Raw genomic sequence first — 25,929 nt, 5'->3', positions numbered from 1 at the left:
CGCTGGAGAAGGACAAAGCGAGAGTGGGAGTAGTGGGGGAATCTACCTAGCGCGCGGCACGTAGGCTCGCGCTCGCTCTCACCCCGTCCCGCCCCGCCTCACCCCGCCACCCCCCGCGCCTATCTATTCGTTATTCTCGTTCGATTTAATTGTAATATTTAATTAGTATGTTCAGACAAAGACGGTACTTCCACCAAGTCGTTCTCGATCTCGAAAATCGCTAAGACCGTCTTTGCCTAGACATATTAATTGAATATTAAAATTAAATCAAACCTCTAAATCGCCGACTTAACAGCCGACGTTGACTCTCTCGGCGTGAAGCAAGCGAGATAGGAATAAAATATTTAGAGTAAACGTATCTACGCGAAATGTACTTAAATTTACATATAGATAATTAACTTTGAAAATATGTGAATAATTAACATAAGTACAATAGTGTAAACGTGAAAGAGGTCTTTAATGCCTGCTTTAAACAAGAAAAACTTATCCCTCGACCAGCGAACAAGGCTCCGCTATTGTAATAGAATTTACGGTAAACCGCAAGTCTTTTAATTCCACCGTAAGATTCCACTTTCGTCTGGCCATAACTCTTTGGCTTTACGTAAATCTTAGGATTAAAGATACATACCAAGAAGTATATAGACCGCACCCTCGTTACCTCGCACGACCGTTCGTTGCGGTCTCATCTTTTCGTAGCTATTCTTTTCTAACAAAAAGGAATCACTCTGCTGGATTAGAGAACGGCAATGAAAGGAACACGCCCGAAAATGTTTCCTAACCGAAAGACACGGAATCTTTTATCTTTTCGTACGATCTTTAAAAATAAATTTAAAAAAAAATATATATATCTCTATTAATTAAGCGATACGTCAAGATCTTAGTCGAAGGAAACGCGAATGAATGCGCAAGTGCCCCACGACTTACGATGCGTGTAAGATATCTCTAGCGGATGTATTTCACGGGGTAGTAGTCGCGCTTCCTCTTGGCACAAGGAACAAGATCCCGATTGAGATCGAAATGAGAGATTTCTTAACGCGATACCCTAAGATAAGAGTACATTCCTGTTTATCAAGCGCGAGGTGGTCGATCGCGATCGGGGCTCGTCTCATTTCCACTTTCCTCGGCTTCTTTCTTTTTTTTTTTCTCTTTTTTTTCTCTCCCCCTCTTCCCTCCCTCATTTTTCCTCGATGTACAAATCGCGTGGAGATATGTTAAGATGCAGATAGGTGCCGACGCGACGGGATATTTCTCAGACTCGGGAAATGGGAACGCGGAACGATACGCGTCGGAGCGTTCCCATGAATATGCGCGAGCTACCGAATTTGGAGTTATCCTGCCGATGTACCACGCACGAAATACACGTCCGCCGCAGAGACAAGCCCGGCGCACTGAACAACGGCACCGTAAACAGCTGCGCAAATATAACGACGCACCTACGTGCAACCGCGGTTGCACTTTACCTGCAGTGCGGGTAAGCCGTAGCCTTTCGGCTATCATGAAATTAGTTAATGCCTAGACAGGCGTGAAGACAGGAATGCAGGAATAACGATGTACAGTTTCTCACACGTAATAAGGAAGCGGGCAAACAAAGTCTTAATAGAAAAAGGTACGCGCGTGTGCGCGCTGTAAAAAGAATCACCCGCAAGAGTAAATTTACACAACTAATAGCCGTGGGAATTTTCATTATTATTATAATTTCGCGAAAGAAATCGTTTTGAAATTCAGAGACAATGCGAACCCCCGTGCGCGATTTGATAATACAATCCCGCAACAAAACACACTTACTTTCGAAGGAAAGTTCGAAATCGATTGGAGGAGAAAAGAAGGAAAAAGAAAAAAACAACTCCGAGGAAAATTCGGCGATGGTACGCGACAAAGTTTCGGAGCGGGATATCGCGAAGGAAGAGCCGCACTTTTCTTTTTACCACTTTCGCCTCGTGGCCGCGACTAGATACGCCTCCTCCGTAAAATGCCGCAGCGCTCTATATCGAATTCCACAGGATTCCCTTCTAGGAAATTCTGTAAAAGTTTCAGAACTTCTTACGGTTTGCGGTGAGACAGTTTCCTTATTTGAGTTAACCGCGCGGAATAGTTAGTCTCGGCGCGCATTGTCACTTTTATTTCTCTCCGCTCGACGCTTCTCTATTTTTGCTCGTATGAATTCGTTCGTCTTCTTAATTCACCTCGTCCGTTCGTTTACAATTTTCCAAAGGGCAATACAAAAAAGACAAAAAAAGAGAGAGAAAAAAAACTATATCTTGAGACAAAAGATAGTACACTGGAATATTATTATTCCAGATAAATTATACCTATGCAATTTAATTTAAAATAATTGCAAGAATTAATTAATTTGTTTCTCTTCTAAATATCCGCAATCTGCTTGCACTTTTTTTTTTTTTTTCAAGTCGCGGTCGAGGTAAGGTTCCTTACGCGAAATATACGAGTTCCTGTCGTCGACCTTAATCGACCATCACCAATCCGGTATAACTCAAACCGGCGCTCCGCAATTTATATCCGCCCTCATGCTACCGGCAACGTCCGATCGCGTTCGAGTCGATCGTAAATTTAATTGTGTAACGAGGCAACGCCTGATCCACGGCCCACCCGCCCTCCCGTCCCTTCGCGTGGTAACAGCTCGTAATTACCCACCGATGTGGCGAGCCATTGATCCCGGAGACCATTTGTTTCCAACAGTCTACCTAAATCCGAAAGCTCTCGAGCTTACACAGCGCGAGCCGATCACAGATGTAATGTCCAATTCTCGAAGCTTCGAGTCTTCGGGCTTACGAGCGATTAAGCTTCCTAGAGCTTTCCCTTTATTCCTAGCTTGCTTGTTGCTTTTAGTAAAGAAGTGCAATATCAGAGTGATAAGATAACGAAAGAATTGTTATACGCACGTGCCGTCTTCGCTAAAAATATTTCCGATTTAAAAAAAGAAAAGAAAAGAAAAGAATTAAATAAATAAATATATGATTACATAAAAATTTGAGAATTAGAAAATAATTTTAAATATATGAATACCAATCGCGACTGAACGAGTTAAGGAGTGCATCGAGTTTATTATAAGACAAGCTGAAATCGATGGGAAAGAATCTTAAAACTGATAGTCTATCACGTGGGCACGATCATAAGTTACGACTTGCGAGATGACTGGACGATGCGGAGTTTACGAGGCAGCGCTTAGGCAGCATCAGGCAGGAGTCAGTTCTACCTGGCAGTAAAAGGAGCAGTTAAAGTGTTCTAAAATATTGCCCAAAGCGCGCCTCGAAGCGAGCTCATGTGCTGACCGCGAGAATTCTCAATCCTACTCTCATTTTTTTTTTTTTCTTTTACATTATCCGCACGAAGCTCCGGGACAGTTTGTTCCTTAATCGAAGAAATATTTTCCCAACCCTGACAACTTCTCTCCTTTTTTTTTCTTGTCTTCAAATAGCCTTCATATTTTTGAATGAAATAAAAATTAGCCTGCTGCTCTGATTGTGCCAGAGTTCATTCCAGTTAAAAGTACAATAAGCATAAACTGAATAAGAAACGCTGATACTATAAGTGATGTATTCAGCACGCGAACGTTCTTTCGATCGTAACCCGAGCACTTAGCGTAATGAACACGCGCGTCTGCGAATCTGAGGAGCTGGGCGTGGATTCGTCGGTTCGTGACGTTTGCATTTACTGTTGCACAATATTTGCAGGCGGGTAATTGAATTAGGTATTCCGGGCAGCGGTGTACGTACTGCCGAGGAGCGGCAATTAAACGTTCACGGCCGCGTTTAGTCGTGCGATATTACGTAAGATTTAACAGCGTTCTTCGACGTATCGCGCGACGTATGTCGGAAGATCGCGCGCACAAGAGTTTGAAACCCTGACCTGGAACGGATTTCTCTCATAAATCCATCGGCTTTCTTCCGGCGAACGCGCCAGTGATCTCGCGTTGCGAAATCGCTGAACCGCCAGACGGTAGATGTAACAACCAGTTTATAGGACCGTAAGATAAGTAGTTAGCATAAAAAATAGATAGATGTTTTTACGCAGGAAAAATCACGAGCTATTAAAATAACAGATAACGATACTTAAAAAAATTTTTTCTCTTTTCTTTTTGGAATATTTTAACTGTTTAAAAATGCCGCACAGCTTTTAAAGCTCGCCTACATTAAATTCAGAGGCACGAATAAATCTAGATGCACGAGTATTCCGATGCCGACTTTGCACGCAATAAAGAAGATATTTATTTTATTATTGATGAAACTACGGGAGATCACGGTGGATGTTTTACAGTTTTATTAGCCGCTTGATTCTTACTCGTTTCGATGTTTCGCGTTTGCTGCAATCGTACGTGCCGATTGCACGTGCGTGCGCGCCCATTCGACCACCCGCGATCGTCGCTAAACACGATAATACTCGTGTGCGCGAGGCGCCGTTTTCCTCCACGATTCGATAGCGATCTGAGCTTTTATTACCGAGGAGCAGTTGCGGAAACCATTCCGAGAATCAGCCTGGTATTCGAGTCTCTTCCCTCGGCGCGAGATAGCGAGCGATTCGCGAATTCACTGTGGATTTTATTTTCCGGAAAGAAAACCGTCTAGGTTTCGCGGTGACTGCGGGCACGTCCGCGAATTCAGTAAGTCAAGTACTATCGCCTTATCCCTCCCTTCTTCGTCCCGAGCCCGTGGGGGCTCTGCGGCCGATGAGTACAAATTGGCGCGCCGATTCTCATCTTCTCGATCGTCGCCGCTTGTCGCCGTCGTTTCCCGTCCGGCGTTCGCCGCTATCAAGCGAGGCTGTCCCGTAAGTGGGCCACTCACCTGAATACTTTGCGGCAATCAAGACTCGCTCTTGAAGTATGGGACAGCGCGAGAGCGGCGGGTAGGAGCGACAGGAACGGCCGGAGCGGAGAGGCGAGCAACCGGACGGACGGCAAGTGGAGGAAAGAGGACGATCCGCGAGAAAGACCGAGAAGGAGGAGGACTCGTTGCTCCTTGTCCGTCATCGGCCAGTCGTTCTTCGGGGTGCTCACGGTGCGCTTCCTCGCGTCTTCTCCTCGCGTACCCGATCGAAAATCGCAGCGCGACTCCGCACGAGGATGATCAGTCTGAGGTCTACAAGACCGGGATCTCTTCGTCCTCCGCATTGCGGCAGAGAGTTTTGTCCCGTCTGCAGGTAACTCGTAATAAATTATTGCCCTCGGCCCCGTCGCGTTTTAGTTACGTAAACGATAAAATAATAATCGACACTGTCGCGACGTGCTGAATAATTTCTTATCGCGATACGCCGGTGTTCGTTATTACGTCGGATATGTCTCGCTTGCAAGATTTATTGCTGGTAGCGGATCGCCGAGTCGGTCATTCCTGCCAGTCGCGTGCTGGCGTATGCAGCGATTAAAAAAGAATCACTCGGGCCAGTCGGTCGATCCGGCATTCCGCGCTGTTCGTCGCGATAAGGGCGCCCGCGCTCAGGGCGTCTTTAGGCCGATAAATTTCACGACTACGGGCGCGCGCGTCGCGTAACCGAGACTGGCGTAACCGGCTATTAAGCTTACACTTTAATGCGCGTTTCGCGGGAAGAAGACGTAAGAGTCGGATGATCGATCGCCGAGTGGCGTGCACCGTAAACGAGCCGGGGAGCTTGGGACATGATACGTGCGCGCCGCGGAAAGCTTCGCGGGGAAGTGCACGAAACCGTGTCAAGAGCACGCCTCAGAAATAATTAGTTTGCCCATCATTAGAGGGAGATTTATCGAGGTTGCGCGAGGAGATCCCGCGGCTTCCCACACTTTGTCTTCGTCTTCGACTCGGATACTCTTACCGGAGGAATCCGTCAGAACGGCGACCCGGTTGATTCGCAGCCGGGTAAAAGCTCTTTTACCTCGGCCATCCTGTTGCTCTCGTAAGTCGATCGGTCGACGGACATTCATCGCTTTCGGCCTTTCGCCGAATCGAGACCGCCCGGTCTCTCGGGATAAAAAAAAAATTTATCGGCTCGCGGGTCTCGATAATAGAACCCGCCGTTGCATGCAAATTTAATTCTTCGCGTAATTTCGAGAGTTTACAAAGCCGCTTGCAACATCTAACGCGCTTAATCTTTTCGTATTGACACGCCGAGCGACTACTCCGAGGAAGGAGACTCGAACGCCAATTTTGCGAAACCCGCGTTCGATCGACAACATAATGATGACACAGTCGCCGTCGCGAAATCTTCTCCCGGCTCCTATTACCGCGATCTGAGATGTGGCGCAATTGCAGATCCGATTTATTCCGAGGGGAGGGGAAAAGAAAAAAAAAAAAATTCTACTGACGAAAGGGATACGTCAAGCGATCAGACCGCGCGGTTTCACTCCGTGATAAAATATCGGCGCGAGGAAAGATCTCGTTGAGTACCCGAGAATTATTCCCTCCCGATTAGTGCTTAATACGTTTTCATAGTAGCTTCCGCAATCGTTATCCTCGTGATCTCGCATCATCAATCAGCCTCGCCAGCTACCGCGTGTTTCATGCCTGTCGACGACGCTCACGCGTAAATCTGTGTAAGCGGTCGAGATACATTGAAACACGACTCACGCTGCTTCTTTCGATTATAAACAAGCGGAGACAAGCCGGAATTAAGTGTCGCCCGTAATTGCGCCTTGCAATCGCGCTTGTTGCCGTCTGTGATCAAGTTATCGGGGGGAGGGGTTTTTTTTTTTTTTAAATCTCTCCGAATTTACTATGGAATATTAAAAAAATGTTTTTAATTACCGTTGTAAGAATATACTTAATTAATAAAATTTAGTTAGACAATTAAATAATATTATTAAATATATTAATCATGCTCGAGTGAGACTTTTATATTTTGTTTAAATATTTTAAAGTGAAATATCACATTTGAAGGAGCTTTTTCTCTCTTCTCTTTCTATTCTTTTTTTATTTAATTGGATCGAAGTTCGGGATATTGTTTGTCGAATTTTTATCTTACGCGACGTATATTTCACGTGACGGCCCGTTTATCTTCGCTGCGGAATCGTCGGCGTTTTTCATGTCACTCGTGGATTAGTCGGCGGTCTATTGCCGGTTGTCTTCCCCGGCCGTCAAAGTCTCCGAGAAACCAGATCGCCGCGCGAAAGAAACGCCGACGATGGCCGATGAATAAATCGTGCGGCGACGATCAGTTTTTGCAACCGGAGCGGAGCTTCGAGGCTGGCTTTTGTAGCTCGCTCGGCGGAAATCGCTCCGAACGTTTTAACGAAGTCGCCTTTACAACTTTCCGTCTCTTTACGGCCGCTTCTTCACAAAGAAGTTCTCAGTTCGTAGCTCGCTCGCTAAAACGCCGATTTTGTGAAATCGATTATTAATGCATCGCCGTTAGCATAAGCTGCAAATATTTTGAAAACGAATACACGGGTTTCCTGTTCCGGAAGAGGCAATTTTATTTAGAAAGGACCGAAACGGGGTGAAAATGTATATAAAGTTTGTATGGAAATATTGTTGAATCATTCAACTTGATTGAAAAATTAACGCCTACCTCTGTTTGATAATGGATAATAAATTGTTATTCCCGACTAACAACATGTCATTTTTAATATTTATTCTATGCATAACAATTTTAATTTCCGGTGATAATTCTCGGCAGCGGCGGCAATTACTCCCGACGTGTTGGTCGGCCGATTCGCGCGGGGAAAAACGCGAGCTGATTTATAAACATGAAAGATTTAGAGAATTGATTTTTTTCTCTCATTTTTATTTTATTTTATTTTTTTTTTCCCCCTCATCTCGACACGTTATATATTGTTACTCGAATACCAGGTCGACGTAACGGGAGCGGTACATAAATGTTCCTGTTCCTTCCTATTCTGGGCAGGAGGAAGAAACGCCTGTAGTAGTGGCACTCATAGAGCCCTCGAGAGAGAAATAATAGCAGAGAATATACATCAAGGATGAGAAAATATAGGTATATAAAGGGAGAAAGCAATAGATACACGGACGAAGAGAAGGTATAATTTATCGCAGTAATTTCTCATGGGTGTTCAACAGATTAAAATATTTTAAATATATGTATAATTTCATTAATATAATTTCATTTAATGAAAATTAAATTTAATAAATATATTAAATTTATTGAGTTATATTTATTTCATATTTTTTTTCTTTTTCTTTTTTTTTTAATATTATTTAATTTATCCTCAAATATATTTTTTTTGTATGCATATATAAATTTTTCTCGAGGGATGAATAATCCCGGGGGCGGGCTGTGATTTTATACGATCTCTTTTGAATTCGCCTGCTATCGCTCCAGCATCTGCTCTCGTTTCTCTCGCGAAAATATTCATACACGTGTCACACGAGCGATATGATGCTGAAACCGGCTATCCGTCCGCCTTCCTCGTCTCCGTCTTCATCATTGCCGTCTACGGCCGGCCTCTTCGTGCAACGCGAAAAATATATTTCCTGAAGGATCCCCGAGCTCGCTCTGCGGCTGCACCAGTTTTCATTCACGATGCCTCCGCCGTACTTTCACGAAGTTAAACTGGTTTTCGCGAACGATCCACGTACAGATACACGCGGCACATAGGCGTGCTCAATGGCAAGTGCCGGTCGTTTCGCTTTGACGATGCGTATACAAGGTGTTTAATAATCTGCAGCCTAATTGAGAAATGAGCGACGTTTTTTTGTCATCTACCAAACAGTTTCGCAGGGAAAGAGCATCGCGCTTAAAAAGTTTTTCACGATTTCTTGCCCTCTCAAAAAAAAATAAAAAAATAAAGAGACTTGACTGAGTGATTCTTTTCCTATTCAAATCTCTTTCGAATTCAAACAAGCGTATCTTTCAGGTAGGAATATAAGGAAAAATTTTCTTTGTCAAGTGGCTCGAGAGGAATCTCGGGGAAAAATTTGGGACTTGATCCGCGAGATATTTTTAACGAGATGTGCTTCAGAGGATGAACAAAGACAAAGTCTTTCAGACAAATTCGTTTTTTTCTTTTTCGTTTTTTTTTTTTTTTCTTGCAAAGATGGACGTTGCCGCGAGATGGATAAGACAGCCTTGAATTTTTGGAATGTAACGCACGATGAATACGAGCAAATAAAACACCCACGCATCAACGGCTACCTCGCAAACACGCCCGACGTGGCATCGTAAATATTTAAACGTCGAAGAGAGGCAAGCGCCGACTTATCGGCGGATGTTAGTTATTTTCTGGGCGCTATTATTTTTCATTATAATATTCTGTTTAGAGACTCGTGCCTTTTTTCCTCCTACGAATTTCAGCCGCTAAAGGCCAAAAAAAAAAAATTAAAAAAAAAGAAAGAAAGAAAGCAAAGTAATTGTCTCGCGTTCTAATAACGCACAATACATAATTCGAGCTCACGTATACTTTGATTCGAACGGCCGCGTTCAATGGAAATTACGCGGTGAAGGAAACGAAAGAACGTTTTGACACTAATTAGCACGAGTTCAAACTACGGACTTTGCGCGACCTGGAATTAACCTTCTTCCGCGGAATAAAAAGAAGCGATTCCATTATTACACAAGTCTGTAATGAGAATGGCACGTCCTTAGCTCGATTTCTACGAAATCCGGGAAGCGACTGAATCGCGCCGGACGTACATTCGTTGCGTTGTTGAAAACGGGACTTCCATTGTAACGTAAAAAGAAGTAGAAATGGGTAAGCTTCCTCTTGTACAGACGTCCGAGTATTTAATTCAAGTATTAGCATTGCAAGCCGTTCCCTCCCTTTTCTCTTTTCCCTCCCAATCTCGCTCTTTCTCTGCCTTTTCTATTTATCCGCCTATCCGTTTTCTATCCTTCGCGGCCGAAGATTGCGCGTTTTCCAGGTGTGAAATACTGAAACTCTCTCAACATCCCTCGGAACGTCTTAACCGAGAGCTGTACCCTCGAACCCATAAAAGTACTTCGCGCTTCACGGGGACTCGTTCGTTTCTCACTGTCGTAAACACTACCTTTCCGCACGAGCCACTGGCGCCGCGGCCGCAAGAAAAGTCGGAATCTGTTAGCACCGCCGACATTTCTCGAGGATTTTCTGCCTGTTACGCCGCGCCGAGGCACGACTTCTTACACTTCCGCAGTTACATCACAACGCGAGTCCGGCCAGGCCGTTATCTTACACTTCCTTTCTCTATCTCGGGACGTAATATATAATCAAATCGTCCGCGCGCGGTGGAGACAATTAATCGCAATCGCGTCCGATTGCGTTCTATCTCGCGTAATTTGTCGAGAAGGTACGTCGATAAAGTTATTTAAAAAGAAAATCTTTCTTTTTTTTTTTTTTTTCTTTGTTATATAATATTTTTATGTTATGTAATAACTGACATAGACGCGGAAAATGTAACGATCAGCTGACGGGACTTACTTCACTTTGATTACATTGCGCAATTGGATTCTGTTGGGGAAAATAATTACGTGCACCAGCTGTTAAACGAGAAAATCGTTGACAAAGTAAAATCCATCAACACAGGCATAGAAATTATTATTCAAACGCTAAAAACGGCGAATTTTACGCGCCGATAAAATAATTACGGAATTTGTTCCGGACAATGAAATGCAATCAATTTTGTTTGAAATCCAACTGGTTAAACGTGGAAATTAAATTAAATTTTGACGGAGGGGCTCTCTTTCGCTAACAATTTTGCCCGTGAAAAGCATTTTTAATCTACGGTTTATTAATTATATTTATGCCAGCGATTAAACGTATTATATTTATAATAACAACGGCCGGGATCGAGGTAAACGGCTAATTACAAAACGCACGACGTAGCGAAGGATTAAAACCGGGTCGCGCGCGTCTGTATTTTCTATCCTTGTACGAGTTCCTTTTGACGTTCCTTCGCACGTTCGACTCGTGCTTGTGTGCACCGGAAGGAAGCGCAAGGCGATATCGGAGTGCAAGACGGCGGTCGTATGCGCCAGCACGCTGCCAAGAATAGCGCGACGTGGTGGTCGGTGTCGAGACCGGGAATGCCTGGAATCGCTCGTGAGAGTATGAACGAACCGAAGCGGTGAGCGTCTACAGCAAGATGCACGAAGAGCCGAGTGACGAAGAGGCGCGAAACTCAACAGGCGAGGCACGTTCCTCTCGGGGGGATTTTTTTTTTTTTCTACGAAGGTGAATCGAGAATCGATACGTTTCATGGCCAGGAATCAATACGTTCCTATCGAGCTTAATTCAGCTAATGTCAGAAAATAACTCAGATATCACCTCGACGTATTCCCAGCTACTTATTTTCCTGGACAGCTAGCAAGCAGCCGCGAAATAAAAGCAAATCCGCGCGCTTTTTTTCCCTCCCTTTCGTCATTTTTTATATATTAATTAGAGATTACGGAGCGTTATTAAATTCGGACGTTAGTTAATAATATGAATTTCTAAAGATGTAACTTAGTAAATTTTTAAAGATGTAACTTTACAATTCATAATTTCATTTAAAATACGTATCCGCGTGCGGGGAGAGATGCATGCTCGATAATCGAATCATTCGAACTTTTAACGTGCAATCACATTTGCGCACGCTGCAAAACACATTAGACGGATGCGTGGACAGAGAAGAAGGGGGATTTAGTGGACAGTAATTTATAGCGCGACGAGGATATCGATGAGCGTGGATTACAGCGGCGTGTGATTAATTGTCGCCGTATTAGTTACCGTTACGACGTGGCCGAACTCGATTAATTACCCGTGCCGTCGCGTCGCCGTACTTTATAAGCTGCCGGGTAAGCGCCCTTTTTACGCGCCGCAGATGGGGTAACGTATGAGCGCGGATTAATTAACTGACGAATATCGACGGCGAGGGGCTGCGGGAAAGTGGCCGCGGCCCGATTCATTTAACGATAACGTCCGCCGTTTTCGCCGGCTGTCACGGGCGGCACAAGCGTAAACGGGCCGCGGTAATAAGTTTGATATTAATGCGCGTTATCAAGAGACTTGGGAAATACTGAAGTTTCCACGGCGCGGCGGAATGGCACGCGGGAGACCCAGATAAGGACACCGCAAAGTTCTGCTTTATTCGGCTCATTTGTAATCTTTAGGGAGTTTGAATTACTTCGGAATTATCCGCAATCAGAACTTATCAATGTCACGGCTTGCTTTCCCTCACCGCCCGATTTTAATGGCCCGTTTTAGAACAAAGAAGCGCGAGCGAGTGGACATTAATTGTAATATAATTAATATAATAATTATAATCTTTACGTCTCTATTTTTTTTTTTTTTTTTTTTTTTTTTGTAATTTAAATATATTAAGTGAGATGGATTTTCTTTCGATCTCGGCCTACAATTATTTTGATCGGTAAATGTACGGCGTGGCGAATCGCGGGATTCCTTCAGAATTTTATTTCCTTCCTTGGAAGTGGCCGATAATGTTTTCGCTCCTTATTCTGCGGTTTTCATTCATCGGGCGCGATAGTACAAAAACCCGGTCGCCACTCGACAAAACTTGCTCGCGGAATCCCATTGTCCGCACTCGCGCGCCCGCCCGGCTGAAACCTTTCGAGAGCGAAATCTCGTCCCGTCGACCCGCACCACCGGGGTTCTTAGTATTCCGAGTCGGTCTCCGAGACAATCGCGAAGAGGGGAAAAGGGGGAGGAATCGCTGGTAACGAGCGGGCAAAAACAAAACGATCCGAAATTCGCGTATCCCCGTCGCTCCCGCTCGCGAGTCACGTGAATTACACAGCTGGCTGGTTGTAACGAAGTGGCGGCCGCGACCATTTGTAATCGTTAAGGCTTTCGATGAATGAGTGATCTGCGGGGCCGCGAGGCTTTTCCACCTAAGCGCCGCGATCATTCACGGGGTCCGTTCCTACGCGCCTCGGGCCGCGGGAGCGTTACCGCCGAAGAAAAACACCTTCGCGAAAATTAATCACGCATTCCGTCGTAACCGCTTCGCCGACGATACGTATTTTCCGGCGGCGAGGGGGGAGGAAAAACGCGCGTCCCGAGGAAGGCGCCCGCGAAATTGTTGAGATAATTAGCGAGGCGGAATACGCCGCGGAATAATGCCTCTCCAACCCTCCCCCGCGTGCTTTGTGATACTCGACGGTCTTTGCGCCCGCCCCGGATTCCGTCGCGCTCGCTTCCTCGCTCACACGGGTAACCGAGGTGGTTACCGCGATAGCGGCGGACTCAGCGAATCATCCGTCTGCAACAGAAACCCCGAGATATGTATCTCTCCACCTTGGCTAACAACCGGAGATTAACGAGTTGCTTTATCCGCCGACGTACGCCCGTCCGCCGCGGAGATACGAATTCTTTTCGCGGCCGTACGAAGCGGGGCGAGAATAGAGGATGGTATCATCCAGCCGGGAAGAAGTTCCCGGCACGGGCAGACAGCGTTAATCACACTTGCGAAAATAATACAACTCCACCGGGGAAAACGTAACACCGTCGTTCAACGATAAGCGCGCGTTGATATGACTTTTTTCTTTTTTTGTTTTTTTTTTTTTGGTTTTGTTTTTTTTGTTTTTTTTTTAAATTTAAAAATCACTCAAGCCATTTATGTTATTAAAATGATTACCTAATTTGCGATATTAACGTACGTGCGAATTCGAGCCGTCTCGTGTTCATTATCGTCAACGTAAATTATATTTAATCCGGGTTCGGCTCTCTTACTCCTTCTTCGTCTAATTCTTAGAAAAAGTAACCTGAACCGGGATTAAATTTAATTTACATTGATGATAATGGACACTAGTCGCCGTGGTGTTTCATGGTCGATCGACGGTAATCTGAAAATGAAAGAGGCAAAAACAGCCGGATTGAAGTGGATCGCTCTCGATCTGCTCTAAAGAACTTCCAGTAAAATTATCGAAACGTATACTCGCGGTGCATATATTTATGTTAAACGGATTGAGCGACACGTTCATTAAAACGCATTTAAATTATCGGCGGATCTAATATAGGTGTGTTTCTCGTAATTTTGGATTTTATTAATGAGCTAATTTCTCAGTCCAGAATTAATCGACGAGCCATTAAAGAATGCAGCGATAAATTTAAATTGCGGATAAAAATAACAGTTAAATAATAAATTTTACGTTTAAATTTCTACAGATTCGAACTCGAGAAGGTTTATAAATCGCAAATTTTTATTTATTATTAATTATTAAATAATCGGAGAAGTTAATATACATATGCGAAGTCTAGAAGAGCTGTATTATTTAGCTTTTACGTAACCAGAGTCGCAAAGCGGATTCTGCGAATGGTACGCGCTGCATTCTCCGTGCCTTCCTCTTTCTTCATCGGGAAATTCTTGTGCATAGTAAGACGATACTCTCGCGGCGTACTTCCCGCGTGCAATTGTGCATACACGCGGTACAATCAAAATGCGAAAAAAGAAAAGAATCGTTTACTCATGCGATCCGCTTTGTAATGGTTCCGACAGCCGGTCCCCGCGTGTCTACATGGGAAACACGCTATCGTACCTTCGCGATTCTTTATCTTCTTCCCCCATAGTACAACAGTCCCCAGAAACTCGAGTAGATCTTTTAATAATTAAACGCCTTTACCACTAATCACGTATGTAACTTTTATTTTTAAACATCAAAGCAAAAAAAAAAAAAAATTACACTAATAAAAAAAAAAAAAAAAAAGAAATTTAAGAGAGAAAAAAAATTTAGAACGACAAAAATGCGCTAGTAATAAAATTCACGTAAAAAAAAAAAGTAGTTATCTGGAAATTCCACCGAAAGGAATTTGTTTCCGTTAATGAGTCGGTGATCCGTGCAGAAGTGGATTAGTGGTAAGACACTTAGTTCCGCAGCTACTGATACGGCGTTCCGTTATAAATGAAATTTCGACGAACGCGGAATGGATTTATGAACGGTACTATTACGGTGGGAAAAATAAAGGTGCGCTCACCGACGCACTAACGCGCCTTGCATTATCTGCGACAAGCGGAGCGTTGTGCATGTCGACCGTCGTCGATAATGAATATTACATATAACGCACGTACAACGCGAGTGTGTACCGGCACAGCGACCGCCACTCAGCGTTTTGATCTCCCACCAGCTTCTATTGTGGCGAACGCCACGACCGTGCGGCAAGAAGCCCATCCTGGTACCAGCGCCCAGTCGTTGCTTAGACCCCGGCCATCGAGAGCGCTTCTCGAACCGTCTTCAAACGCGAGTTTCTTTAACACGTTTCGCGAAATCGAAAGTGAAACCTGAGCCGAAGCACGTCTTCGATCTCGAGCTACTCCGGTGATATGACATCGCGACAACGTGATGCCGCCAGATTGGTAAATATCGATCGACTTTATCGCACGTTCGCGACGACGAAACAAGAGTAACTCTTTGATCACAAACTCATATAGTTTTTAATTTGGAAGACAACGGTGCCTCTTTTTTTCTCACCGCGGACGAAATCGTTTTTAAATTTCACGCTCTTTTTTTTTTTTTTTTTAATAAATTTATTGCCGCTGCAAATAACTGCGCCGAGAAACTTGATATTTGTAACCATGTGAGTTTAATTTCAAAGCGTGTGCGTGCGTGGCACTATCATTTCTCGTCTCTTTAATGTTGGGGAAAAAAAGGGCGTTCGCGAAGGTAGTTGCTCGAAGGTAATAACTAAAAGGAGAAATCTTTTTTTTTTTTTTTTTTTTTCCCCCTGCGAGCGTCAGTGCTGGTTATGCAAAGAGCATGCTCGAGACGATTCGACGCCTCAGACGTGCATCTGCATTTGCGATGCAACAGGTGCAACGCGTTCGGGAATGCATTTGAATAATTGGGACGTACGAGCGCGCGAGAAGTACTTCGCATTGCGTTAGGACGTCTCGGCGAGATCAATCATGGTGATCGAGGATGAATTCAGTTGCGGCCGCACTTTCGTTAATGCAGCCGCCCGTAATATATGAAAACCTTATTGCGAGAGCTCCATTGTCGCCGAGAAAATCCACGAATTAATCACAATTAACATATTGACGTATTAGTTTTAAATGTAAATTTATTTAACGACCCCGCGCGTTATCTTCGGCATTTAAAAATCTCCGATTTGCATATTATCAAAAATTTAATCGCATTCTCGCCCGGAGAGACACGTTAAGTTATCTGATTTAAGGAGTATAGTGAGTTCTAAAAAGAAAAATAAAGAAAAAAAAAAAGGAATATACTGTGCTTATCTCGGGAACATAACGGCAATAGCTGCTTTTTAATTGGGATACGTTTAGTTGCGTTTCAACGTACGGTTTAATTGATACGGGATTTATAACTTTTGGTATGCGTGACGCTCATCTTCTTATTTATAATCTCGTCAAGATTCGCATCCCACATCTATCATTTAAAAAAAATATCGCCGCGGGGAGATCGTATATTTGATATATCGGCACTTTTAATTCGACGGCCGTAAATCATATCAACATCTGCGCGCAAACCTGCGACTCGCGTCGTCAAACTTTATGCGATAAAATTGATAATCATATACGGGCACCTGCTTTTACTTTCTTTCCCGTCGTTTATTTGCACCGTCTTCGGGAAGCGGATGAAATTTAATTTTCTATTAGATGCCGATAATTCGAGACTGTTAATTATAATTTACGCTTGGAACTACGACGGCTTTTTCTTTTGATTTTTGCAATTGTTACGATTTTGAATGCATCGATTTTATTAAATAAATGAATTATTCACGATTCAGGCATATCTCTGAGATATCAGCGGACTTTGATTCGACTGTTATTGCCAGCTGATACCTCTCGGTCTGTATTTCTTGCGCCTAGAACGTTGCGCGCACAATATTAATAATTCATTATACCGCACTAATGTTCCTAACGGCTCCTCGCATGATTGCATTTCTAGTTTCGGTTCCACTATTAAGCGGCCGGACACGTTATTTTAAGATAAATTAATTAAATCCGTTTTTCTCTCTCCCGTTCAAACATCGCGTGTCACGGAGTGAAAATAAATCTCGGAGGAAAAAAATAACGAAAAGAAAAAAAAAAGAAAAAAAAAGAGAGCCTTCCCGCGCTACGTGAACTGTACTTGACCAAGGGCCCGAATCACGATTGTCGAAAGATTTCATGTTGTCCAATCTCAAAGTAGAAACTTTCTACGGAATGATTTGTGTCTTGACACACTTTATTTACCTCCGTAATTTTTCTAATGTATTTATTCTATTTCTTCGAGCCGCCTCTTCTCCGTGTTATTGTTAGAATACCCGGGTTCGCAAGTGCTCCTTTCTCGAGAAAGAGAGAGAGAAAGAGAAAGACAGAGAGAGAGAGAAGAGTCATGCGGTAAGCGACGCGAGCCGGACGTAATCGGAGCCGTTGGCGCGTTGATTCCCTTGAACCGCACTCATGAATCTCGTTCACGATTCGATGACATTCCGCGGCGATTGTCGGCCCCTTGACTTTCACTCCCGCGCGTTTCGTCGTACGTTTCTGTGTCCGAGGCACGATCGCGCGCCGTGACTCGGCCGTTAGAGAGGGCGAGGGTAAGAAAGGAAGAGCGCGCCTCGTTTCCTTCGGGTTCATTGAATTCTGCTCGGGTGCTCCAACTTGCACGTATATTCGCGCGGCGCAACGTCCTGGAAAACGTATATCCGTACCGTCACGCGAAACGATCGATCATCAATCGGCGTACGTCGATCGGCGACCCCAGAGGGCTCCGGGGCGTTTGCGCAGCCCTTTCGCTCTCAATTCTCTCGAGATCGTGAGGCATATTTAGCATCAGCGGGATTAAAAGACCATAACTGCAGCGCTTCGTATGCTGGCGCGTACCATTTTTAGCCATTTAATAACCGGCTACTTAAAATCAAATAAATCGTCATTGAAGAGTTCCCGATCAGCGGCATATAAATTACGTTGTCGAATAAGGACCAGAAGTTTTTCGCTTCACTTCAGCGCGTTCTTTTTTTAACGATATTTTACGGTTTTCTTTTTTTTTTTTATGTTTTATTACGTGCGTTTAACTTCCAGAATGTTTCAATTAACACTTTATTCTCTGTAGCGAATATGTTTAATATCTGTTTATTATCATTTAAAAGGCTACTTTTACCGACTGTGAGGGCAATTTCATTTTCGCGCAGTGTTTTTCGTCATAAATGTCGAGTTTTTCACCGTTTCTCGGGCGGAAAATGCCGCGAAATGCACCAACTTAATTCAGACGTCCTTTCATTAAAAACACAGTAATTCTCCCCTTTTCCTTCTCCCTTTTTCGAATGGCTAGAGGCGCCTAATTAGCTCCGCGGTCCCAGAATCCCGCGAAAATCGCAGCTCGCTCGCGAGCGCCCAGCAATTTTCGCTTTGCCCGATTTCGACTCGATTCGCACGCGTAATATGAACGGTACGCACGTCTCGTGTCCGCGCTACCGTTTTGCGGTCACGTGTGTGCGTCTGATTTAAATACTGGCGGGCCAATTAGAGGGGTTAATTCCTAAGTGATTTATGACTTCGGCCGCGGAGGGAGACCTGACCTTAAGCTTCGTCTCTAGCGTCGTTACGCAATCGCCGGCGACGAGCTTTATTTGTACGACCGTTAATCGACCAACACGCGCGCGCTTCGCGCTCACCCTTTTCGCACATGACCTCGGAGGATACGCCGGAATATATTAGCTGCCCGGGTGCTTGTTAACAACTAACGACGCTTTATACGAGGGGGAAATATCGGCGTAGATTTCGTACTTTAGTCCGTGTTTACGTTAATAAATGCTGAAACGCCTAGCAGCACCGTATTAAATTAATTCCTTCTTTCGAGGAACAATCGAACCCAGCAAATCGCGAATAAATGCGAACGACGTTACGACGAAGAGTACTCTAGATTTTTATTCGTGGGAAGCGAATTAACCAAACGCCGCGTATATTTATTATGCATTTCGTCCTCCCCCTCGATCCGTGCGATCAACGCGTTCGTTGCGATAACGGGACTCGGCGAATAACCGTTTTTAATAAAAGTCGTTAGACAGCCTTAATAAAAACGTCGTCGAGAAAGGTCGTGGAATAAAGAAACCGAACGCGCGATTCCGAAAGCGGAGGGAATAATTGCACGACGCCGGTGCGTTCACTCTCTAATAAACTCGTCCGAACCTTCGGCAATAAACCCATAATTCTTTTAATTCCGTATATCCCGCAATTGCGGCGCAACTAGACACGCTAATCGGCGATCGGGGTAGGAAACTTTCGGAGCGGGTTATTCCACGGGCGTCTCACGAGCTCCGCGCGGAATAGCCAAGTAGCGAAAACTCATCACATGACAATTGTAATGGAGTTCCGCGTGGAGTACATCGATTTTTGGTGTAAATGCAGCTTCACAACAACGTGCCCCGATACATAAATTGGGTTAGAGTGGCGGCGGGCACGACTTCCCTCCGCGTATCCCACCTTGCCTTGAACGGCGCGAACTTTAAGGCCCTGCGAACCTTCCCACGCCACGTCGCTGAGAAACCGCGACGACCGTATAGACAATGGGTTTCAGAAAAAGAGGGGGGAAGAGGCGACGAAGACTCGGCATAGCGGCCGGTGGTGGCGGCGATGGCGCGCAAAGGTTGAAAAGAAAAAAAGGCAGAAAGAAAAAAAAAGAAAGAAAGAGAAAAAAAAAGAAAGAAAAAGAAAAAGAGTCAGGTGTACGCTCGTTAATAATGTTTCCGCTCGTTAAATAAGGGAGTCAGAATGCGATTACGCGCCCTGAATTTCCCACGAATAATAGCGGCCGCGGCAGTGTGTTAGGCGACCCTTCTAAAGTGCCAGCGAAGGGCAGGAATATAGAGTGCAATAGGACAAACTTAAAATGTGAGCGGGGGCACCGAGTGTTTAAATAGAATTGAAGTCAGAGCCGACGTAAATGATTAAAATAGAGGACTTGAAATAAAAAAAAAAAAGAAAAAAAGAAAAGTGATTTCATTGTTTTGTACAGAATTAATTATAGAAGATAACGTACACGCGGAGACTGTTTTCTCGCTCGACGTTGAAATTCGTCGTGAAACGCGAAACTGCAGCCAAATCGCGATTTTCTTTTTCTTTTCCTTCTTCCCTTTCAACTTCGAGCGTCACAAAATGCTCGCCCGAGAACATTCTGCTCGATGCACCACGCTGAATGATATATCACCGGGCGGCAAAACAAGCAGCCGCCGCAACGCGACGTTTGCTCCAGTGGCAACGACCGCGAAGGGTTAACAAACTCCAAAAGCAAAGGTTGCAGGAATAAATTAAAAAAGTTTCGAGCGCGGGGGCCAAGTTCAATGCCGTAATATCAGCCGAGTGCGCACGTTTCGTTTCCTTACAGACACTTCGGCCGCCTTCTTTCGCTCCTACCGAGCAATGATGATTTCCCTCGCGGGAGTGCAGCGGCAATTTACAACGATTATCCCACGGTAAACATACAAGCGAAGCGCTTCGGTGTCGTAAATGCCGCTTTAATCCTTTCGTTCTTACGATTCAATTATCCTGTCGCAATGATTAAACGCCTGGCGATTCAAAACGAAACAAAAATCCCAGCTTTAATTGACCGTCATCGAGTCGAAATTAAAAATCAATATTACTCCATACCGTTTTAAACGAATTAAAATATCGTAGAGACTTTTTTTTTATTTTTATTATTTTTTTTTTTTTTTTTCGAACACCGCCGCTTTTCGTCAATTTATTTTTACATCCGGTTGATTTATTCGTCACGGGCGAAGGAGCGCGCTCGGGTCGTCGTCGTTCTCGCATGCGAGAGAGCACAGGCGCACGATTTAAAGTGCCTTCTCGAAATGGACGTCGTAACTTTCTCGAGGAAACAACGAGCGGTGTCATAGAGCGCGGGAGGTCGTCGAAATCTACCTGAGGAGAGGCCGGAGAAAACCCTCATGCAAATACGATTTACCTCGAAACGTGGCCACCGCTGGTCGTCTACCGGTAGCAAGTGCACCCCCGGGAGAGCGAAAGCGAAGCCGGAGTAACGTTTCCGACAAATGGAATGCAAAATCCTGGACGGCGCGCGAGCGCCCGTGGGAAGTTCGTCGTCCGCGCGACGGTCGGGCGATGAAAGAGTTTCCGCAGTCGAAGGGATTTCCAATCTCTCTTAATGGCGCATTAATCGCGATTTCCAGACGCGGAGGAAAAGAAAGGGGGGGAGAGGGAGGGAGATTCGAGCGGAACGGCCGCCGTCTTCGAACGCGATAACTTCACCGGGCCGACAGTTTTCAATTGGAGAACGACGCACTGATAGCCGGCGAAGTTGCTTCCAATACCTGTTATCGATACCCCCGTCGTTCACCCGCGCGCTCTTTAATTCGGAAGTTCGCACGTCACGAAGTTGCGAAGGTGAAGTTACGGCCGAGGGGATCCCGGCCGTCTCGGATCGAAGATGAAATTAAAGGCGCCGCGGCGAGCGAAGAAGCTTGCGCGGAGACGGGAAGAAACGCGCGCGCACCGACCGGTGTGAATTTTTCATTAATATTCAGGAGGCTTGATTATCATAAAATATGTATAACCGCGCCACTCGCGAAAATCTATGCAGTTTCTATGCGGATAAATTAATAATTCCAGCGAGGATCGCCTGAATTGAAGCTCCCGCGCGCAAAAATTCACTGCGGTATTTATCGCGGATCTCCCTGAATCGTTTGCTCTTCGCGGCGAGACGAATACAGCTCTTAGGGTTCTATTGTTTCGTCTTATGAAAATGAAATTCAAGATGTATCGATTAGAAGAGGTGGAGAGAAGGGTGGGAAGAGAGGGGAGGGCTATCGTATCACTCCCGACGCGGAATTCGTCAATCGCGATGAAGATTAATGATAGAGATCCTCCTGGATCCGCCTCGGAGGAGAGCGATGTGGCCAATATTAACCCGCCGCGACCTCTCCGCTTCGTTACACCTCGAGAGACGCCCGATCCTGCGGACGAGAGGATCAGGTAACCCCCGTCGTCTTCCGATGGCTCGCTCGGGTGATCTCGATTCCGCATCTCGGGCTACGGCGCGCGATTGCGAAACGGCGCGGGGGCTTATCTCGGAGGAAGTTTACAAATGCACACACCCGGGCGCTTTCCCTCCCACCCCAAGAAGTTACGCAAGACGGATTTAACGAAATAAAATCGCTGCCAAGACGGAGACGACTTTGAAAACAAACACGCGCTCGTTCAACAGCTGCGAGAAGTAATTGGGAAGCCCGCGGTTTACCGAATCTTCGGTTATTCCGCTCGGCTCTCTTTTTCCCCCCTCGACCTAAATTTTCCTACACAATTAGAACAGAATTTACGCGTAATTGATACACCGTACGCCGGGCAAAAATTTCGCGACTGCGCGCGTCATAATCTTGTTTCCAATCGCTCTACCTAATAAGCCAGCTGCGACAGTGTTCTAATAAAAATTATCTTTATCTCGAGCGTCTCGCATCGAATTAACATTAATTTATACGACCGTCTAATGTTGAATCGCCAATTCGCTATCACTCACTTAATTAATCGCTCCGGAAATAGACAAGTGGCCGTAACTGCGTTACCGGGTTACCGCGTTGTTGCGTCAGAACAAAGAGCGCATTAAACTTGTAAATTAATAAATTCGGTGCTCGAGAATCGCGCGGCACAAAGCGTGTGCAACCCCCCACCCCCGAGCGGGAGTATATTCGTTAAGATTCGCACGCGCGGACGAAGGGAGACGCGCCGAGCTCTAATTAAGTAATTACCGAACGCGATTAATTTGCGACCGTGGCTAATTAGCATCCATCCGCGACGGGATGAATAATGGCGCGCTTCAGTAGGGCAATGGGCCTTCCTCGCCACCCTCCCGGTCCCCGGTATCTTTAATTACATATTAATATAGTAACCCGCGCGCGGCAATCAGCATTTCGACGCGCATACTAATCGCCGGCATTGTTTGTTCTTATTGTTACAGCCGGAAGAACGCGATCATTCTCAGGACCCAGCTGTCCGTGAGAGTTCACACCATCATAGGTGAGTACCGCCACGACGGCGGATTCTCGATTTAAATCTCGCAATGGGCTCCCACGATCCACTTGGACGGATCATCCGTGCCGACCGCGCTGCGCTGATTCCTCGACCCTTAACTGGCGAGCGCCGGGTCGAGCCTCGTTCTAGTTACTCGGTCACTTGTTTCGGTTCACCGGCTACGGCGACCTTCTGCTAACTGTAACGCCGATGCTGCGAAGCATTGAATTCCGCCTAATGACGAGCGAATGAACGCGATGCGGGAAAGAAGCATGAGAATCGGATTGAATAATACGAAGGCGTTTTATCCGCGGAGTTTAATCAGCTTCGCTCGGATTAAGCACGTCGAAGATTGTACGCGTGTGAAAATTAATATTGAAACTTTCCTTTTTCTTTTTCTTATTTTTTTTTTTCTTTTTACAATTTTTTTTCATTTAATTATTTATAAAATATATTGGTTGCGAAATATATTCAAGTTGAATCGTTAATATTTTAGTTATGCGGTCACTTGTTTTGGTTCACCGACAATGGCAACCTAACTGTAATAGTGACAATGCGACCAATCAATGATTGTGGGTGAACAGTCACGCACATTTAATCATCGCGGCACCAAGAGATTCAAACCGTGTATCATTAATATGAATAACTTATACTGATTGTGATATTGACACATGTCTAATCGATGACGTCTGACGGATAAACACCATGTTTATAATTAATCATAATGATGCGCGAGCGGGCGGCACGGACGCGAGCCGCGAGGCCGATCGGGACGCGATCCGCGCCTTCCCGCCGCGGATCAGGAAGCCGGTAACGTTTCTAATTTCGAGGCGCGTGGGACGTGTGAATGCACCGCCGTTAGTTGAACCCGGGTCCCATTCGTTATCTTTAATTAGCCGGATGTAACATATCGTCATAGACGAGGCAGATGGACTGATCTTTCCGGAGATAAAATGTGTGTCGCTGAACCTGATCTTCAATCTGCGTAATGCAGGATTATACCGTTTGCAAGGCGAGGCCGTATAAATATTTCAGTTCGGCCGAAGCTGTCGAAGATCGCTCGCAGAAGCCATAAATTCGCGGGTGACAAGGCCGCGAAAACAGCTCGCGGAGATTGGATTTCACGAATTCTAAGGCGGCTTAGCACCGTCACGAGGAGCTTCCCGGTGAAAGAGGTGGAAGATTGAAATACAGCTATTTATGGATTTACGATATTAAACCACGACCGCGATATTATCGAAAACAGCGGGGAATAACAACTTTGATAACGAAATTGCGTTAGAGATTCTCTCTTCTACTATTTAGATACTTACGATATTTTCAGACTTTATTACGTTCTCGTATGCATTATACGTGCGTTGCGTGCGTAAGCCCCGAAGGGTATATTTTCCTTTCACTATTTTATCATGACTTATGCTCGACTCTCTAGCTCGCGTTAAATACTCGAAGGGGCATGGTCCAGATTTACGGTTAAGCCGATTCGATCGCATAAGTTGGCAAGGTCGCATTCGCCGATATCCCTTGTCAACCGCGGTGATTATCCGCCTCTTATCCGGCGCTCCTCCTTTCTCGCTCGGGCGTTCCGTTTCGAGACGGCAATTACGGTCGAGCGAGCGAGCGAGCGTATCAAATTCATCATCTCCGCGAACACGCGTGGCTGGCTCTCGCAATTTCGTCGCGAGAAACAAGAACGGCCGGTTGAAAAAAATAAAGAAGTAAAAAGAAAATAAAAAAATATCAAAAAGAAGGAAAGCGAACCGCGCTCCAGAAAAAATAACGATCGCGCGCCCGAGGCGCCGTTTAAGATAATAATTACGAGACTCCCGCGTGGCACGAAACGCACGCCCGATCGTGTGTTGATTTAAAGATTAATCGCTTTCCTCACGTCGATCCTTCTGCTTTCCGTAAGTTCGCGTTGCAGATTGCCTTTTTCCTGGAGCGTTGACCGAGTTTTTAAGAAGTTCATCCTCAGTCGACACGCACTTTCGTTTAAAAAACAATAATTCTGTTTCTTTTTTTTCTGCCCGGTAACACGAGCATTAAGACGCGTTCCGCTTTTATAATTAATTAAATAAGTTTGTTCTCTTAACTTAATTATGCCCGTTGTTACATCAAACGGTGAGGGGGCCACGTCTTTCCACGATATCTCTGATTATTCCCGTGGGACGTAACACTTTTGCCGAGCGCTCGCGTTACTAATTACCGAACACAATACCGCGCCAATTTCGTTATATTACGCGCAGCGTCCCGTCTTATTTCGTATCGCGATATCGAGTGTCCTCGGGGGTAACAGTATCCCGAGATTATTAATACACCCATACGTCTGCCCGTCTATCTGTTCCTATTCGGGGTCCTCGGTACCGCGGGCGGTATCAGATGCCGGCAAGAAGACGGCGATTCGAATCGCGAATTATGCCGGCCGATCGAGCGCCCATCGCGGCACGAAGGAGACTTTAACGGCCGATCGCCGGATTCTCTTCTCGCCGGTTTCGCTCGAGCGGAACATCATCCTGCCGCCCTCCCGCCCCCTTTTTCTTTCTCGTGCCTCTCGCCAGACGGGCCTATCGCGACCGGATTATCGATTCGCTCGAGGGTCGTCCTCCAACGAATAAAAGGACGCTCGACGCTCGTCCTTCGCGAGATACTCCAGGCCCTCGTCCTTCGCCATCATTAAGCCGCGGCTAACGACCCAGTTCCCTTCAGACGCCAGCTGCCGCTCGCCCGAGCGGCAATTAGTTCCGGCTCGCTGTATACGGGGTGTGAGAAAGTTTATTCGCGATCTGACCCGGCGCCGATGTTACGAAACGACGATCGGATAAGGAGACTAATGCGTAATTGCACGCTGCATCATATTTGATAGCCTCTCGAGATGCGAATACTAAGCTCGCGCAGTTTATTCCGCGCTACAGATACATAATAATCGTTGCTTTTCTGCTCGATTTTTTTTTTCTTTTTTTTCAACCCGAGATCTTGAGCCCTCGACACGTTACACAGACATTAAAAGAATGTTAACGAATGCAAATGAATTGAAATACAAATAAACTCACTTAACGCGGTCGTTAAATGGAAGTTTCTTTTTTTTTTTTCCTCCCCTCCTCTTTGTATCACCAAG

At 45.4% G+C, this 25,929-nt stretch overlaps 1 protein-coding gene across 7 annotated transcripts in view; it reads left to right on the top strand.

The window, feature by feature from the left end:
- The window catches only part of Fhos (Formin homology 2 domain containing), a 96,784-nt gene that overhangs the window by 33,316 nt on the left and 37,539 nt on the right, over positions 1 to 25,929 (top strand). For 5 of the 7 annotated variants that reach the window (XM_070670326.1, XM_070670322.1, XM_070670325.1 and 2 more), the window contains exon 3: positions 22,765 to 22,823. In XM_070670326.1, the coding sequence (XP_070526427.1) occupies positions 22,765 to 22,823 (59 nt within the window). Of the gene's footprint in view, positions 1 to 4,967; positions 5,155 to 14,660; positions 15,207 to 22,764; positions 22,824 to 25,929 lie in introns of those variants that run through there. The other 2 variants (XM_070670324.1, XM_070670323.1) reach the window with 2 other exon arrangements.

This window comes from Cardiocondyla obscurior, linkage group LG20 (genome assembly GCF_019399895.1).
Source record: "Cardiocondyla obscurior isolate alpha-2009 linkage group LG20, Cobs3.1, whole genome shotgun sequence".
NCBI lineage: Eukaryota > Metazoa > Arthropoda > Insecta > Hymenoptera > Formicidae > Cardiocondyla > Cardiocondyla obscurior.
Note: the sequence above shows the minus strand (reverse complement) of the source record. Positions and strands in the feature narration are given on the sequence as shown.